The 20,128-nt window shown below is 38.6% G+C and overlaps 1 protein-coding gene across 3 annotated transcripts in view; it reads left to right on the top strand.

The window, feature by feature from the left end:
• Nucleotides 1-20,128, top strand: part of LOC134568170 (potassium channel subfamily T member 2) — a 465,676-nt gene that overhangs the window by 341,077 nt on the left and 104,471 nt on the right. For all 3 annotated transcript variants that reach the window (XM_063426528.1, XM_063426529.1, XM_063426527.1), the window contains exons 10-12: nucleotides 5,572-5,736; nucleotides 6,993-7,129; nucleotides 19,616-19,679. In XM_063426528.1, the coding sequence (XP_063282598.1) occupies nucleotides 5,572-5,736; nucleotides 6,993-7,129; nucleotides 19,616-19,679 (366 nt within the window). The remainder of the gene's footprint in view (nucleotides 1-5,571; nucleotides 5,737-6,992; nucleotides 7,130-19,615; nucleotides 19,680-20,128) is intronic.

The following is a 20,128-nucleotide window of genomic DNA, read 5'->3' as shown; positions in this document are numbered from 1 at the left end:
AAATTAATATGTCGTCCAAGTATACTATAACGAATGTATGTATATATTGACGTAGGACATCATTAATAAATTCTTGAAAAACTGCTGGGGCGTTACAAAGACCAAAGGGCATCACAGTATATTCGTAGTGGCCACTCCTGGTATTGAATGCGGTCTTCCACTCGTGATCCTTTTTGATACATATAAGATTGTAAGCACCCCTAAGGTCCAATTTAGTAAAAACTGTGGCCTGTTTAAGTCTATCAAATAGTTCTGTGATCAAAGGTATGGGGTACGCATTTTTGATGGTGATTTTATTTAGGCCCCTATAGTCAATACAAGGCCTTAATTCGCCATCTTTCTTAGATACAAAGAAGAAACCCGCCCCTGCCGGGGAAGAGGATCTTCTTATAAATCCCTTCTCTAGAGATTCCTTAATATATTCCTCCATAACCAGATTCTCCTGAGGAGATAAAGGATATATTCTCCCTTTGGGAGGCATCGTACCAGGTAATAAATTAATAGCACAATCGTAAGGCCTGTGAGGTGGCAATTTTTCAGCCTCCCTTTTATCAAAAACAGATTTAAGAGACAGGTACTGAGGGGGTATGACCGTAGGCACGGGAGGAATATTAGTAGAATTCAAAGGGGTGATTTTAACAATACAAGACTCTTGGCAAGAATCACTCCAAGAAACTATTTGTCCTGACTCCCAATCAATGGTGGGATTATGAGTACGTAACCAAGGATACCCTAACACGAGGTGAGAGGAAGGAGAAGTAATGATCTGAAACCGAATGGTCTCAGAGTGTAACACCCCTGTAGACATATGTAGTGGAACAGTTTCATGTGTGATAACTGGAGAGCATAATGGTCTACCATCTATGGCCTCAACGGCCAAGGGTGTCTCCTTCTCTCTGGTGGGTATGTTATTCTCCTTGACAAAACTGGAATCAATAAAGTTTTCGGCCGCTCCGGAATCAACCAGGGCTAGTATATTCCCTGCTACGCAGTTACTACCAAGGTGCAGGGAAACAGGGAGAAGTAATTTATTAAGAGGCAAATGTGAGGACTGTGATGTCACACCCAAGGCCAGTCCTCTATACGGTCTTAGGTGCGATAGTTTCCCGGACGCACGGGACATTCTTGTCTCATATGACCCCTCCTACCACAATAAAGACAAAGTCCCTCCTTTCTCCTATAAAGCTTTTCAGCGTCAGTAAGTTTGGCAACCACTAACTGCATAGGTTCCTCCTCAGAACCTTTAGATCCCTCGGGAGTCTCAGCTCTAGGGGAGTTAACGGGAACAAAACGTCTATTTCTGGACCTGGTATATAACCTGTCACGGATCCTGTTATCTATATCGATAAGATAGTCAATCAGGTCCTCCAGGGGTACAGGGAGGTCCTTAGCTGCTACCTCATCCAACATAGTTTCAGACAGACCCTCCATAAACGCAGTAGTAAGCCCATTATTAGTCCAATCTACCTGTGAGGCAAGGGTACGGAACTGAATAGCATAATCGGCTACAGATTTAGATCCTTGCTTTATTCTCATTAATGCCCTGGCGGCATTTTTTGACCTTTTAGTCGTGTCAAATGTTCTACGAAACGCTGTGAGGAAGCTAGTGAAGTCGTGTACCATAGGCCCATTAGCCTCCCAAATAGGATTTGCCCATTCTAGTGCCTTATCCGTAAGCTGGTGCATAAGAAAACCCACCTTAGATCTATCAGTGGGAAATGAACGTGGGTACATTTCAAAGTGGAACTCCACTTGATTAAGGAATCCCCTACATGTCTTAGCGTCCCCTCCATACCTAGGTGGCGGGGTTAGATGTGCTGAAGCATTAGGCATATTAGCTGTGTCTGGTATAGGGTTTACAGGAGGCGCAGGTACAGGTACCGGAGCTGATCTGGATAACAGTGTCTGGATGGCTTGAGCCATTTGATCCATACGGTGATCCTGTTCTGCGAATCTAGCCTCATGAGTGGCCATCTGTTGTCCTAAACCTGCGGGGTCCATGGCCCTATCGTAATGTCACGGTAATATACCCCAACACGCAGGAATAGTTCAATAGTCAATAGACAAGAAACCAGGGTTCGTCTTACCGGACCTTAGAATGGCCGGACTAGGACGAGTAAGAAAGACAGAGTCTAGAACAAGCCGAGGTCAAGGGAACTGAGAGACAGCGTAACGTAGAACAAGCCGAGGACTGGTACACAGAGGACAAAACAGCGGATAAGCAAGCAAGGATAAGGAGAGAGCGGAGTCAGGAACAAAGCCAAGGTCAAGCACCAAAAAACCAACTGAACGATACAAGCACTAAAGGGAACTGGACAGAAACCACGATAGGGCAAGGAGCAAGGGAAACAGGTGAGTACAAATACCCTAAAGTTCACTTTGATTGGCCCTTGTCATATCCACGCCCCCAAAACGTGAGTGTATGGGGAACGTGGTATGACAGGGGCCAATGGGAGACTGATTCTAATTTAGTCTCCCACTGTCCCTTTAAGAGCGCGCCCGAGACGCGTGGCGCGCTCTTAGTGTCGGGCGGGACACGTGACCGCTTCTCGCGGTCACTGCCCGCCTGACAGATCTTATCGTTGGCTGAGCCGCGCGCGGCTCGTGCAGGAGCAGGACCGCGCGCGGCGAGAAGAGAGGACCCCGGCCGGCCCCTGGAGAGGGTAAGTACCGCTACACAGGTACTACAAGGTGCCCATGCGAAAGCAGGAGTCGAGGAGGGACTGAACCTCGTACTCCTCACCAGAGTCAGCACGGACAGGACCAGGGCGTATAAAAGACCTTGTGTACCGGTTGCACAGGAGGGGTTTCAGAAGGGATGTGTGGAACATATTGGGGATGCGCAAGGACGGAGGCAAGTCCAAAGAGTAAGATACAGGATTGACCCTGCGCAGTACCCTATATGGATCAATGAACTTAGTCACCAGATTCCTAGAAGGGACGTGGAGGCGCAAGTTCCTAGTATACAGCCAAACCCTATCACCAGGTACATAGCTGGTTACCGCATGGCTATCAGCGAACCTCTTCTGGGACTCAGCTGCATGAGAGAGAGAGCTACATGGACCTGATCCCACATTTCCTGCAGAGCGGCAAGGTAGTCGTCCAAAGTGGGTATTCCCTTGTCGGAGAACACACAGGGAAGGATGCTGAGTTGCACACCATATGCCACCTGGAGAGGACTGAAGCCAGTAGAGGCATGAGAGACCACGTTCCTGGCAAACTCAGCCCACGGGAAAAGGCCGTAACAATTGTCCTGGTGCTTGGTAACAAAGCAGCGCAGGTAGAGTTCTAGAAGCTGGTTCGCCCTTTCAGCAGCACCGTTTAACTGTGGGTGGTAGGACGAGGAAAAATACAAAAATATACCCATTTCTGCACAGAACCCCCTCCAAAACCTTGATATGAATTGGGGACCCCTGTCAGAGACTATGTCTACTGGTATACCATGTAGCCTGAAAACTTCTTTTGCGAAGACCTCAGGTCCACCTAGCTTGGCGATAGGATAGTCATGGGAGAGGTTTTTATGGTCTGTAATAACCAAAATGGGGTATCTGGACCCCTCCAGGGGGTGTCTCCACTCCTTGAAAGCCAGCACTATGGCTAACAGTTCCCTGTTTCCTACATCATAGTTCCTCTCTGCATCTGATAATTTCTCTGAGAAATAACAACACGGGTGGAGAGGTTCATTGTGTGTCTTCCTTTGATAGAGGATTGCACCAACTCGTGACTCAGATGCATCCACTTCAACCATGAAAGGCAGTGATGGGTCAGGATGGTGCAAAACAGGGGCTGACGTAAATGCTTCCTTTAGCGTTTTGAAGGCCGCAAGAACCTCGTGAACCCGTTCACATGGGTTGGTGCCCTTTTTGGTCAACTTAGTAATAGGGGCAACTATGTAACAGAAGTTCTTTATGAACTTTCTATAATAGTTTGCAAAATCTACAAATCTTTGTATGACCTTAAGCCCTTGTGGAAGTGGCCAGGACTTAATAGCCTCCAGTTTATTGGAATCTATACTAAACCCATCCTCAGATATGATGTAATCTAAGAACTGCACAGAGGTCTGGTTGAAGAGACACTTCTCAAGCTTGCAATAAAGACCATTGTCCAGCAGTTTCTTCAATACTGATCTGACATGTTTATGGTGGGTTTCAAGGTCTTCGGAACAAACAAGTATATCGTCCAGATACACCACTGCACATACATGCAGAAGATCCCGTAGGACGTAATTAAAAAAGTCCTGGAAGACTGCGGGAGCGTTACATAGGAAAAAATGCATTACCAGGTATTCATAGTGGCCACTATCGGTATTGAAAGCAGTCTTCAACTCATCCTGTTCCCTTATCCTGACCAAGTTGTAAGCACCCCTAAGGTCCAATTTAGTAAAATATTTAGAGCCCTTCACGGTCAATGAGCTCCGTAATAAGCGGAATGGGATACGGGTTGTGTACCGTGATCCTGTTGAGGCCCCTGTAGTCGATACAGGACCTCACATCACCCTCTTTCTTGGAGACAAAGAAAAAGCCAGCACCTGCCGTAGAGGAGCATCTCCTAATAAAACCTTTTCTAAGGGATTCTTCGATGTACTCCTCCATAATCATGGTATTGAACCTAACACACAGACATAACACAACAGAAATAATTGCAATACTGGTCCTTAGAATGGCCGGGCTATGCAAAAGAATAGTCAAAGCCAAGGTCAAAAAGAAATAGAGAGGCGGAATACGAAGAGACCAGCCAGGGTGCAGGCTTCAGAGAAAACAGAATAAATGTAAGACAAGCCAAAGATAGAAAATGCATATGATTATTAAGCATAACTTTTCATGTTACAATATTCTGAATAAAAATATTCACTGTTACAATATTTATTTGTATTGTAGTAGGGATTTTTTTTATCCAGTCTATTGTGATGATTGGGATGTTTTGTCTAGTATAGGTGTCCTTCAAGGCATGCCCAGGAACAGATTCAGGGGCAGATATCCGTTTGCATTGCCTCTCCCTGCTATTATTATTTTCTACCTTTATTTCTGCTATTTCTATGTCTGGTTCTGATCTAAACTGATACCAACTTTACACTGTGTGTCCTTATATGGACACTTATTATTTGTTTTATGTCGAAACTGAATGTCTTGATTTCTCTGCTAGTACAATTAGCATTACACCAAACAACATGTATTTTTACAGGATAGATTGACATCCATTCAATTAGGGTAGTATTGATTACACTGGTACTTATTTTTACTTTACCCTAATTTTATAATCATACAACACTTCATACAGATTGTACTTGTTGGTGCTGCCTTTCCTTTCGTTTTGTTTATTTCTATATCTATTATAGAGGTTACCCCATGCTCCCCTCTATTTCTGCTAAGCTACTTTATTCCTTTTTATCTCACTTACAATGTATTATTTATAATAAGCTCAGATAATCATTCAGTTATTTAGCTTGCCTTTGACTTTTGACTCAACTTGCTTTCTTTGCAACTTCTCTAGAAGTCAGCTTTTCTATTTTTACTCAAGAATGATCTTATAGTCATTAATATTTGACCTGTGGGTGATTGTTTATTTCCTTAGTTTGAGCAGCTTGCCTACTTGTGGATGGAGAGACAAAAGTCTGGTGGGAACTACAGCCGTCATCGAGCACAAACAGAAAAACATGTTGTCTTATGTGTCAGCTCCTTAAAAATTGACCTGCTAATGGATTTCTTAAATGAGTTCTATGCACATCCAAGACTTCAGGCAGGTTTTTGTATGTTTTATATAAGTTTTTTTGGCCCTATACTTTGTATGTTTTATATATGTGTTTTTGGTCCTACACATTGTATGTTTTATATATATATATATATATATATATATTTTTTTTGGTGTTTAGGGGTGCCTAAACTTTGTATTTTTTATATGTGTTTTTGGGGTTTAGTGGTACATTATTTAGTAGGTTTTCTATTTTGACTGCATATAATGGTTATATTCTATATTGGTTTCTCTTTTAGGTTTTTGTAGAGGCTCAACTCTCAAAATATTTTGGTTGTTAAACAGTACATTCCAATGACAATGTTAACATGTTAATATAATGCAATTTCTGTACATTAAATCATTAATGTTGATAAATATTATCCAATCTAAGAAATTATTTGAAACTTTGGGGGTCCTATTAAATGCATTGGAAGCTTTGTATAGGTAAATCTGTGAAGCAAATGTTGAGTAGGAATGGATGCCCACAGTTGTGAAGGGGAAAAAAAACCTCAGATCATGGGACTAAAATGGAAATAAAACTCAAACCTTTCTACTTCGTATTCTGAATAAATCTCCCTCATGGGATATGAAAACTAAACTTAAGAAAGATGATACCATAGATGTCTAAGACGATTTACGGTAGTTTATATAAATCTGCTGTAGATTTAGAATCTGTCTTCATAATAAATGAGAATCTGCAGTCAGGACTTAACTTGACAATATCTTCAATGTATTATGAAGATAATGTTTTATAAGTAATGCAAATTAATAAATAAAAAATAAAAAACAGAAAATATACTTACCCGCATTATGCAAAACTGAAGTAGCTAGACATTTTTCAACCAATCAGAGCTTCCCCAATACAAAAATAGGAGTAGCATATGACTTCATTTACTTGCACATGCAATTCTCATGATGTTACAGGCATGTGTGCTAATGTTCCATGCTTTTATATGAAAAACATTCAGGTAAATCCAGTAATGCTACAACCTTGTATTGATTTCAATGCAAGGGCTACAATGCTATACCATGAGATTATCAAATGTTTTCAGCAAGCCATTTCTTTATGATAACAAAAGATGCATATGTAGCTAAATTCTGCAGATGTTATCTGCAGAATGTATGTATGTTTTTGCAAAAACTGGATAATTTACAGCCACCATAGTAATCTTACATTGAGTTTTAATTTCTATTAAAGCTGTATAGGTGTTTGGTGTTTCCCTCACTTGTGTTTTTAAAAGTTTTCATTTTATATCTTTTAGGATTATTATGTTGTCATATTGTGTCCCACTGAGATGGATGTGCAAGTTAGACGTGTTCTTCAGATCCCGATGTGGTCACAGAGAGTCATCTACCTGCAAGGTTCAGCCCTTAAGGACCAGGACCTCCTTAGAGCAAAGTAATAAAAATGTCACATACTGTACAAGAAGTCATTGTTAATTGACTTGGTTATAAAACATCTATTTCATATTAAATACAAATTTACAGGGTTATTCACTTAAGTAAGAATTCAAATGAAATTTAAAATTAAAGGTCTAAATAGCCAATGTGGAAGCATAACTGACTTGGAGAATTCTCACAATTCAGCTATTCTACACTTGAATTTAAAATTCTTACATTAGTATATGACTGTGTGAATATTACTAATTCTAAAATTAAGTTGCCCTATTCGTTTTTAATGCTATGTACAGATAATGTATTGAAATATTTATATAAAACCAATATATTTCAAAAATACATTAAAATATAAGAATATGCTGACATCTGAAGTCTGTGCATTTGATGTAAATCCAAATATGTTGTATCTTCTACATTGAGTTCTGCTCAGGCCAGAAAGTGACTGACATGATGCTCATTCCACTTTCTATGATTTGCCGAGCTTATCTGGTTACCAGTATCTCATAGACATAGCAAAGGTTTGTAATAGTTGCAGTTCAATTATCCACTTTCTGTTGTAAAAAAACAACTTTAATTCCTACAAGTCAAGACATCGTGTACAGCTGTAATTTTGTAGCAAAAGTGCAAACTCTGCGGGTTCAAGAAGGTGGCAAAAGATTGAACTTATAGGACCAAACTATTGTTTTTATGAAAATAAAAACCAAAAGTCAATATAAAAAACTCTATAGTTAAATATTTATTCAATTAACTTTCAGTATAGTGAATTGAAAGCTGAACTGTAAATGTTAGCCACAAATTAAATTTAGCAAATTGCTATTTTGTTTTCAATTTGCTACTGTCAGGATAGGTAAACCAACTAAGGTCAAGGATTACAGAATAATGACAGACACATTGGCAAGGCAAGACAAAGCCAAGGAGTACAGAAAATCATAGTAGTTAAACAGAGCTGGGTTAATAACAAGAAAAACAATAAACCATATAAACAGACGCTCTGGTAGAACTTTGACAAGGCAACAACTAGCCGAAGCAAAGCAATGAGATTTGAATAAGTATAAGAGAGCTGTTATTGGCCAGCATCCTCATGACTGCTTCAGAACGTGCAATATGGGTGTCTCATAAGTCTGATATTTATGGGAATCCCTATAAAAAGAAGTTTGGAAGCAGTGTTCTGCATCACTATTGATGCCAAAATAATGACCAGCATCCTTCTTGGCATGAGGCTAGAGTGCGGCATCAATATAACCGCAAGAAGGTTGTGCTGCCTCAATATTGATGCAAGGATACCACCCAGCATCTATAATAATACAAAAACAGCACAAATTGCTAATACTATACCCATGGAGCCTGATAACTACAATTATTATAACTGTACCCATAACTTATTTACATGATCAGTCACAACATTAAAACTAACTGCCTAAAATCGCACCATTGTGCTGCCAAACCAGCTCTGATGCTTCAATGCATGGTCTCCACAGGACCTCTGAACATATAATGTAGTATCTGGCACAAAGACATTAGCACCAGATCGTTTAAGTCCTGCAAGTTGTGAGGTGGGGCTTCCATATGTGTTGTTCCAGTACATCACATAGATGCTCAATCAGATTGAGATCTGGGGAAATTGGAAGCAAGGGCAAAACTTTGAACTCATTGTCATGTTCCTCAAACCATTCCTGAACATTTTTTGCAGTGTGGCAGGTTGCATTACCCTGCTGAAAGGGGCCACTATTATCAGGGAACACTATTGCCATGCACAGGTGTATGTGGTCTGAAACCATCTCTAGGTAGTTGGAATGTATCAATGTAACATCCATATGAATGTCAGGACCCAATGTTTCCAAAAAGAACATTGCCCAAAGCATAACACCTGCCTTTTTCCAATGGTGCTGCCATCTCTTTTCCAAGTAAATGGTGCACATGCACCCAGCCATTCACCTGATCTAAAATAAAATGTGATTCATCAGACCAGGCAAGTGTGGAGGTACACACTTACACTATTGTACACTAGAGATTTTGTGGAATTAAACTCCCATGAAAAGTTTCCACTCTCTAAAAGTTTTTGCCTAAAAAAACATAAGAATTACAATTCATATCGTTCTAGCTGTAAAACCCCTAACTCTAAATTCAACCAATCTTAGCCTTAAGGCCTTATAACTATAACCCTTCTAACCCTTATTCTAGCTGCATAATTTGAACTGACAGTGTTATGAAAAGTATTGTAGTAACTGTAGCGTAGTATATATTGGTTATATTCTATATTGGATATCTCTGCTGGAATCCTCTGGAGCTGGGAGAAAATGCTGTTCAGTGGTTATATAGCCCATTCCCCCAGTAACTGGACGATACACAGTTCTGGGAGTCAACTGATTTTTATTCAGCCACACACAGCTTTTTTTTTTTTTTACTTATTTAATATTTTATTCTTTTTCTTATTATAAAAGACATAGACAACATCATATGCAATACCATTTTACAATAATACATTGCGTATTACATATTTCAAGTGTAAACATATCCAACATACAATACATTGACAACAATCCAGGCTGAGGGCTCTCAGGAGTCAGAATAAATTTCGGTTTGATATTTTTATATTCCTGTTATGGCAATAAGATATCCTTATGTCAAATGTAAGCAGGGATTATCTATGGGTTAATTTTTCTGTATAATACCCAGCCAGTTTTTCAAAGTATTTGGTTCTTTGGCTATCCCTATCTCCATTTTTAACTGGTAAATTAGTTGAGATTTTACTTCCTCCCACACTGGGGTTTCCCTAGTTTTCCATTTCCTAGCAATTAATATTTTAGCTGCTAACAATATATGGATTATCAGAGCAGCAAATTGGTCAAAATTCTGAGACATATATAGTTGTAACAGGAAAATCTCTGGTTTCTTATCGATATTAATTCCTGTCCATGATTCAATATTCATATTTATCATAGACCAATATCTTTTATTTCACACACAGCTTTTTATGCACAGCCCCATAGTATGTATCAGGTCCCCTGCATCCACAACGCTCGCAGCGACTTTACTTACCCCATTACCACGAGTGGCGTCCTCTGGTCCCCATCTGTTACTTGCGGCTGTTCCCGCCACTGTACTTCTGGTCCAACTCTGTCACATGACCCATAAGTAATGACCCAGTAAAGATGTCAGAGGTCACACTGGAAGGACTAAACACCTTCCACGTGTTGTAATCAATACTAAATGGAAACTAGAAGCACCCTATGCATATATACCTTTGACAGCCCAAAAGCGTTATACTGTGTCTGTTTATTAGGTTACTGAACTTTGGCTTGTCTCAGGTTTACTCTGTCTTCTTTGATCTTTGACCTCGGCATGTACTCTGACTATTCTATATCTTTGCATAGCCCGGCCATTTTAAGGACAGCTATTGCAATTCTGTGTTTCTGTGACTTGTCTGCGGATTTAGGTTCCCCTGATAACCGTGACAGTATGGGGTCTCTAAAGCAATTTTACAGGGGTTTTGCCCAAGAGTCTCTGGGTCTGAGAGATAATTGAGCTGAGAATCATGATAACTAAATTATCTCTCAGTTACAGGGAATAATACAAAATATCAAAAAAACACCTGAAAAACATAACAAAATATTACAGGAACCCCACAATTCTTATATCCCTAAATAGCCTGTGTCTGAGCGTCCAACATATTCGAAGAGTGCTCAGATTTGTTTTGTGAAACAGGATCGCTATTCGGGAGACGTTTTGACTGACTGGCCACGAGGTGATGCCACAAAAGATTTCCCGAGAATCCAGGGCAGCGGCAGGTCTCTGTTTGGGAGTTCCAATACAAACATTGACAAACGCTCCCCCTGGCTCTTAGGTAGTGAATGCTCCCCTCAGTTGGTAGATCCTATCTCACAAAGGTGGTTTGTCTAGTTAGGAAAGTGTACGGGCAGAAGTACCATCCTTTCCAGGGTTTGTGAGTGTGTGTTGACGAAACGATCTCCACAAGCTCGAAAACCAAGTACCACTGCCCGTGTTTGGGAGACAAAATGGTCACCATACACTGGGCCACCCAGGAAATGCACTTGAGTTAATGCTTTCAGTGGTTAACAGCCAGGGGTGGTAGGAGTTCTGAGTCAATAAAAGAGAAGCACAAGTTTTGTTTGGTCCACTAACAGGGGAGCCATGGGATTGTTCGGGATGAATATACATATGGGTCCAGGCAACCCAGGAATGAAGCCAGATCCACCACGTAACGCTAAGGTGTTTTGTTTTTTTTTAGAAAATTACCATTTCATTCACTCACCGATTTAGTTGAGTTGCCATCGTGTTTCTCATTTATACTCTCAGTTTTGATAGCTTCATTTCCATTGCATAGGGATTTATAGCACTTCAGTAAAAAATATTAAAGATGAAAGATTTAAAAAAATATATATTTTTTACCTATAGCATAATTAATTGTTTATATCTCACACTACAAATATTTTAGGTCAGTGAGCATTTAAATATAAAATTAATTCTTACTGAAGAGTTATTTTAGCTTTTCTTTTTTAATGTGTGTTAGGGGGTAGGCATATTTGATATACGTACCCCTTGTGGTTTTTCCATTAAAATATAATATCTTCTTTTGAACTGAGTTATCTTCATTTTAGTCCCAAGAGAATTCTTCACGTAGTGTGAATACAATAACTCAACCATTCAGAAACATCACAGTAAGTTAGAGCTTAGAACTCTACATTTTTACCCAGACGCACATCTTCACAGCTTGAAAAGCTGTTCCATTTTATCTTGTGGATTGTTATACATGACATGTAATGGGCCAGATCAAAAGCATCACTGGTTCATAAGCATGCCTGCTCTGTTTTTCTTCTGTCCTGAAAATGATATTACCATTATTTAGTAGAATATATGCAGTCAGTTTGCTTCCCAAGGGCTACAAAAAAAAAAACAGAAAAGAAAAGAAACAGAATTAAAGTTTGAGCCGTTGTGGGTATATTATGATGCTCCTCACAGTACTATGTTAATTATTAAGGACTTGCTCTGTCCCTACTGAATATGTGGTTGATTTCCCTTTTTAATAATGTGACAGTTTTCGTTCATTTGATTGGGATTTTTATACATTCCGTATTATTTATTGGCCTGAACAAAGCAAGACTTGGTTAATAAATTAATAAATAAGCTTGGTAAGCCAATATCAATCTACAAGATCTGCAAACATAATTATTCATTTTCATTTTATAAAAACATTTGTCAAACATTTGTCAAATCACATCTCAATTCACATTAAGTTAATGCAAAATACACTTATAAAGATTGAAGGTGTGTTTATTACGTATTAATGCCAGGGTTTGCTTTCTATGACTGCATTAAAAGTATATGTTCTATGTGGGGCAAAGTGGAGTTTTTAATAGCGCATTTCACAACGTGACGATGCATGTAGTCAGGGCCAGATTTTCCAATAGGCAAAGTAGGCACCTGGCTACAGGTGCCTGACCACTAATGGGGACCTGTTTTCAGAACTTCTAAAGTACCATGGAACATCTCCCCACTAGCCTTAAATAGGCTAGTGGGGAGATGTTAGTACCACAAGCCTTGGCCAGTGTCCTCTGTAGCCCAGTAATAGCAGGAACAATTTTAAAGGGTGTAAAACTCAATGATTTCTCAGCTCCTTCATTGTCTGTATGTGAGGCTGGGCATGAAGAGTAAGATGTGACAGCCTACTCACAGGGGACCTGAGTGCCATTACCAAATACTCCATTTTTACTTTAGTGATCAGCTCCCATGTGTTTATAGCTCCTCCATGGTCATTAGCCAAGGCTTTATGTAAGGGTGAAATATGACTGCTTTATTGGAATGGATGTCACACTTTTATACCTGGGTCCCCAACAGGGAGTCACCAGGAGAACAATAGACATCGCACAAGACCTGGTGCCTAGGTGTGTGTACCTGACCAGGAAATTTTAATAGCAGCCAAACACCTTCTTGACAAATCAATTTTTTATATAAAAAACTGGTTTTCCCTGCCCACATTGCCAAACCAGTGCAACCCCTGGCCCTGGATAGATCTACCCCAAGCATCCATACTGTCTAAAAAAAAAATGGATTGGAGGTAGCTAGTACAAAATGTCTGGATGTTGAGATTTGATCGGACAGCAAGCATCCTCAAATCTGAGTTTAATAGTGCTGTGTGGAAGGTTTTGATGACTTTTAACAATGCCGCTTTGCTTTGGTATATTGAGATCCCCAAGTTTCTATTACCATTTGATGCCTCACTACCTCCTCTGTCACCCCTACAAATAGTGCCCTGTTTGGTAGTCCTGGGACCAAGAGTAATCTCAAAGAAGTTTTGATGGATCACAGCAACTCCGCGATGCAAGTTGGAGTTCCAGGTGATTTGTATGTTGCTTCCAGTGAGACACACCGTGCCTCTACGAGTCTCTTTCTTGACTCTGATGTGGTGCTGGACTGGAAGGCGTGGTCTGGAGGGGTAAAATGGTGGTTAGAAGCCAAGTACAAGTCCTAAGTTACCGTGTGGTCTGTCACAGAAGGGATTACTTCACATCTCCCCATTAACAGCCTCTCACACAGGAAATGCCTCCTCCTCAGAGCAGGAGAAGCTCTGAGAGATGCACACTGTATAACAGTGTGCTGCTCTAATATCTGCTCTAATATTATTAATCTGACTGGTCTACAGAAGACATAGCAGGATGAGGACGTTGCATATAACCTTTCAAATTCTAGTACTCAAAGACGAAACCTGAATATAAATCCAATATTTAACCCCTCTTAAAAACTAAACACTTCATGTTCCAAAACTAAATTTATTCCAACTATAGTCCTTAACTCAATAACCCTAAACAACCTATGTAATCTAACGCTGATATTACTCTAACATTAGTCCCCCCTTTACACTTCTAATAATTATCTCTAACAGTGCGTTCACACAGCTGCATACACTCAATATACTCACAGATTCAAGCACAATACATTACAAGGGCCCTCAAAGCCCTCTGTTCCTGTACATCCATCTCATATGGTTACAAATACGTGTCTGTTAATTCACTCATTGTACAGCGCTGTGGAATTCGTTGGCGGTTTAGAATTAATAATAATAATAATACTTTCAAGTAGAGCAGGAATATGCACATACATACATTAATACAAATGAAGTTATCAAATATTAATATTTTTTTCAGATGTTCTAAGGCATGCAATTCCATTTTAAAATGATAAAATACTTACTATATCTGCCTTATTTTTAGTAGTAGGGGCGCCTTAGAATGTTGTCCCTACAGGCACTTGACATGTAAATCTGACTCAGCACATAATCTTGTGATGTGATAAAAAAAGCCTGCAAATTCACCACATAGTTTCTTGTTAACTTTGCAATCTCAGCATTTTGATCTGAAAACGGAGTGAATTAACGTTGCCAACAAAATTTAGGCTATGTATTAAGTTGATAAAAATCTCTATCTTTGGCAGCATTGCTAGTAGAAAAGTTAGGACACGTTGTATTCCGATTGTGTCGAACATTAAAACACAAAACTAGTTAAAGTTATAAATATCTATGAAAAAAGCACAGTGTTATGCTTGAGGCGTAAGTCTTATATTCAATATAACTTCTTAGTTGGTGAATAAATTGCATAGAAATGCATTTACGATGCAGTAATGTATGCTGAGCTAACATTTAGCTACAAACTACAGGCCATAGTAGCTAATCTAAAAAAAAAATATATAATGCTGAAACTTGTTTTAATTGCAGAACTGTCATTTATGTTTGTTATTTTTAGTCGCTTAAAGGGACACTCCCGACAACAAAAGCACTTAAGCTGTAAAGTTTGTGTCTTTCTTTAGATGTACTCTCAATGCATGTATGTTTCCTTTTTTATATTTGATCAGTGGAGTGTCCTTTAATGCACTTTTGCACTATATCATGTGGTGTTTGCTATTTAACAAGATAGACACTATGATGATAATATTACCGGTAAATATGAGGTCACGTCGTGCTCTTCATATAAAAGACAGTATTCCATGAAAATATGTCCTGGAGTGTGATTGTGCATTCAGGTTCTTTCAGAAACAGACCAGCATCAATCCATTCACCTTCACTATAAGCTCTTCAACCTACCTGACCCATTATTGGTGTTTGCTCTGTTTATGTCTGTGAGCTTTATTTGTCATGGATTCATGAAAATGCATTTGTGATATCCATATTGTAGATCAATTTAATTGATCTGCAGAAGCATGTATAAATAGGGGCATTAACTCTCGAGATAATAAAATATAATTTTGCTTCTTTAAAAAACCACACCTTGAAAATGATGTGATTTTAAATTCCACCTGTTGCCCAAAAGAAGAGTTGATTGATTTGAAAAAAATGATTTAGGGCTAGAGACAGTCAATAAAAGTTGATTTATTCACAAATCAAGTAAAATGTGAGCAGGAGAGGGAAAAAAGGAGGTGGAGTAAAAATATTTATTTGTATATAATATTTTTAACAATACTTTTTTTGTACTGCTCCTCCTCTTTCCATCTATTAGTTACTTTTTCTCACTTAATCTGTCAAACAAATGGAACTGTAAAATATCTACATCATATTATAGTATGTATATATATTGCAATACACTGATTTACCCATTTTCATGTCCTTTTAGTTTGCTTGATTCGATTCCCAAGTCAGGTTTTGGTACTGAAATCCGGGTGTCCTGAAAAATGTTCTATTTACGGGAAAGTTTTTCCACTGAACCAAAGTTTCTCAACGTGCACATGTCTAGTACATAGTTTTATTATTAGAAACTCAGCTCCTTCCTTCCTAGGAAGCTTGTGAACAGCTGTGTTTTAAGGTGTCTTGTCAGGACACTTATTAATTCTAACATATTCATAATGTATTCCCGACTTTGGTAAAATTTCCTCAAACACCTGGTATTAGTATCAAGTGATGTCCACCTCCACATACGCTTTTATTTTTATCTCTGCAACTGTCACTGGAAAACAAAAAGCCTTGTTAACGCCGCATGACATTCTCTCTTCGTATTTCAGAATGCCAAAAAATGACTTCAGCTATGCTAAACATAGTTCACTGTTTTTTTGTTTAGCTTTTTGTATTGTAATTTTAATATGCATTATACAGAGTGTGGCAGTGACCATTCACAGATCTTTGGGATGAACGCTAGGGCAAATACTCTTTCCCCCAAGAAATCCGTCATTTATGTCTAGATGGCAGTAGAGGCTGAATAATTGATCAGAAAGAAATGCCTGTAGCCATGTTGTATATATGAATCTGTGAATCTATCCCTGTGTGGTTATATATATACATATGTCTATCTGTATGCAGGTGTGGGTATCAGCATTTAAGAATATGTATGAATCTGTGTATGTGTAAGTGTAGATGTAGGTAACTGTCACTGCATCCATGATTTCAAATGTTTGAGCAAATGTGTGTGTCCATTATCTATAGCTAAAATCTGACACATAATCCAGCAGTGCCTCTGCTAAATTCAGGCTCTCAGTCCACTGCTGGCATTACAAAGACGTTTTAAATCCATAATATGGACCAGACTAGGGTTGGGTATAATTTAATTGATCTGCAGAAGCATGTATAAATAGGGGCATTAACTCCCGAGATGAAAATATAATTTAGCTTCTTTATAAGACGACACCTTGAATGTGCTATGCAATTTTTGGCACCTGTTCTAAAGAAGGATATTATGGCACTAGAAAAAGTGCAGAGACGAGCTACAATATTGTTAAAAGCAATTGAACATTTTAATTATGAAGCAAGGCTAACACATTTGAATCTCTTTAGTTTGTAAAAAATATATTCAGAGCCAATATAAAAAAAAAACATTGTTTGGAAATCTATTCATAAACAGGACTATAGACAGGACAGAAGGTCACGTATTTAGAATGGAACAGGATATTTAGTCTAAGGCAAAGAAAATGTTTTTTTATTGTAATAAAAATAAGGATGTGTAATTCTCTGCCTGAAGAGGTGGTTTATCACAGTCTGTACAGATGTTCAAACAGCAATTGGATACACAATTGCAAAAACATAATATACAGCGATATACTTTTTTAATTAGTGGGGTAATAACTTTTTGATCCAAGGCGATATCTGACTGCCATTCTGGGGTCAAGAAGGATTTTTTTTCTAATTTGCTGCAAAATTGGAAGCGCTTCAGACTGTTTTTGCCATCTTTTGGATCAACAACAAAAACAAATGTGAGAAAGGCTCTGGGAGGAGCCAGCAGCAAAACCAAACAGACATGCTTCTGATAAACTCCCTGCAGAGCTTTAATACTGATTATATCAGCTTTTATTCACCCAAGTGCTCCCAAACTCAACGGGGAATCCTCTCCACGATGATGGGCCACAAAAACAAGAAATACCGACCCAAAAAAACCCCGGCGACCACCGACATAGGAGAGTTGCTGTGGAGGCCATAGAGACCTGTCATGGAGCCTCTCTCCGACAAGCTCTCATGATCATCCAGCGTTGATCCCCTGGAGGGCATGAGGATGGCGAGCAAACATGCAATACAAACCCCCACGCCTCTGGCTCCTGCCAGATGCTCCTTAGTAACAGAGAGCACACACAGAGAGCTCCTGGGCGAACTCTGACTCAATATCGCTGCTGACATAGGCCTGTTCCAAGAGGAACTTCGAGGGGTGTCCACACGTCTCCATGATGCGGAGCTGAACACAGCGGTTCACTAAACCCGACTTACCAGTCTTGAAAACAAACTGCAGGCGTTACAACGGGAACACGTCCTGGTTCAAGACCGCATGTGAACTATGAAGAACTGGAGAAGGTTCCCTTAGAAGCTCACCCTTTTGTACGGCCTAGCTGTAACTTCTGGCAAATGGGGTCTAATTCCCCATACTATCCTTAGCCCTCCCACCCACGACACCCCCACTTTGAATGATCAACCCTTTTATAGCACTGTGGGTGATAGCCTTTGGTGATCCTGTTTTGGTATACTTACCTTTAGGTTTATATATATATATATATATAACAGTAGCTGGCATTCTCTGCTCCAGCGTAATTACTTGACCAACCACGTTTTTTCCCTCTGGAGCGAAACGCTTTGAATACCACGTTTACATCTTACGTTACTTAACCTAACTTTAAAAAAGAGGCAACTATTATAGGAGATTATTCTTAGATGCATATTTAACATGTGATATTCCTGATTTCTATGTACATGTAGACACTTTTTCTTGACTCTTCATTTTGTGCACTGTGCCTACTATCTGTTTTAATAAAACAGAGATTGACAAAAAATAAAAAATGTGAGAATGGCTGAACTTGATGGGTGGATGTCTCTTTTCAGCTATGTATGTAACTATGTATTTGTGAGAATAATTAGCAATTTTTGGTTCTATATGAAGGTTGAAGTTCTCTGGACTTGAAATTACCATATTGAACCCACAATTTTCTTGTTGTCGCATACTAAACTAGAGTGTTGGGCTCTCTTTTTTAGTAGTTGCTGAGCACATACAGAATTCTGGCTACTGCAGATTGTGACATTTAATAAGCACCTCAGGCTTCTAAGACTTAATATTTTAATTAAAATCCAAATATACGTTGTTGGCATTTCCAGCATAGTAAAGGTAGGAATACCATGCAAAATATGTGGGTGCAAAGGAAAAATCAATCATACCATTCCTTGGCTCTGTATTTGAGAATGCAATATAGCAATTGTTGCTTTTTAGAAGACACATGAGCAACCTGGCGAGAAATGCCTGTCAGCTGATCCAAGCACAGTATCAAGAGGTTTGGAGGTCTCTTGAATAGTCGCAGCAAACAGTAATTCAACTGCATGTATCTTCAAATCTATGCTAATCATGATTGATAATGAAAATGTATGTTCTAATTCTTTTTATGCTTGTGTAAACATTTAAGATCACCAGATTTATTTAAATAAAACCAAATAAAATAACAACCTAAGACCTGTATTTAATATAGTTGAATAAGCTTATCAAATTAGTTAATATTTTTGGATACATTTTTAAATTATAAAAAATGAAACATTTTTGTAATATTTTGATATTTTTGATATATTGATATGTTTTTATATATGTTATATAGTTTAAATATTTTAAAAAATTATCCACAAATTTTAAATCACTTACAAAGCTTATCCAACAATGGTAACTTTATTCCTAAATGCAGGAACTAAACTATTGATTAGGAATACTATTTTAGAATTCTAAGTTATATATACAAAAAAAAAAACATTATTGAAGATTGCGGAATAAGAATAACTCTTTGCTGCAATTTCCACTTCTGCAGTAGTAGAAAAGTATAGAATGAGTATATAGTAGATGAGCATAACTTTTTATTTATTATAATTTAAATGTATTATTGTTTTATTTATTTTGTTTCAAATTAAGAACTGCTAACATTATTACTGCTTCCACTATTACTAGGAATACTTGTTGTTTTCTGATTTGTTTTCACAATGCTTGCCTTGATGAGAATCAAAAGTTAAGCATTAATACTTGTTATATTTTTCCAGGATGGATAATGCTGAGGCTTGTTTCATACTGAGCAGCAGATGTGAAGTAGACAGAACAGCAGCTGTAAGTACACATCACAGTATTATATTTTTGGTATAAGGCAGCTTGAGGAGAAATAAATGGCTTAACACACATACAGTGCATTAAGAACAGGGTCAGGCACTTCAGATGAGAAGGGGTTTATATAAAATGTGTTCATCTTGAACACTAATGGAAGGTTGATATATATATATATATATATATATATATATATATATAACATTGCCCAGAGCATAACACTACATCTGCCGGCCTGCCTTCTTCCCATTGTGCATCTTGCTGCCATCTCTTCCCGAGGTAAACAACGCACATGCACCCAGCCATCCACCTGTTCTAAAATAAAATGTGATTCAACAGTTCAGCCAACCTTCTTCCATTGATCCATGGTCCGCTTGTGGTGCTCACAACTCTATTGAAAGCACTTCCTGTGATCATCATCGGCACTCTTGTCACGACAGTGACCACTTCACACA

Source organism: Pelobates fuscus, chromosome 7, assembly GCF_036172605.1.
Source record: "Pelobates fuscus isolate aPelFus1 chromosome 7, aPelFus1.pri, whole genome shotgun sequence".
Taxonomy (NCBI): Eukaryota; Metazoa; Chordata; class Amphibia; order Anura; family Pelobatidae; genus Pelobates; species Pelobates fuscus.
The sequence above is the reverse complement of the archived record's forward strand: the minus strand, read 5'-3'. Positions and strand labels throughout refer to the sequence as shown.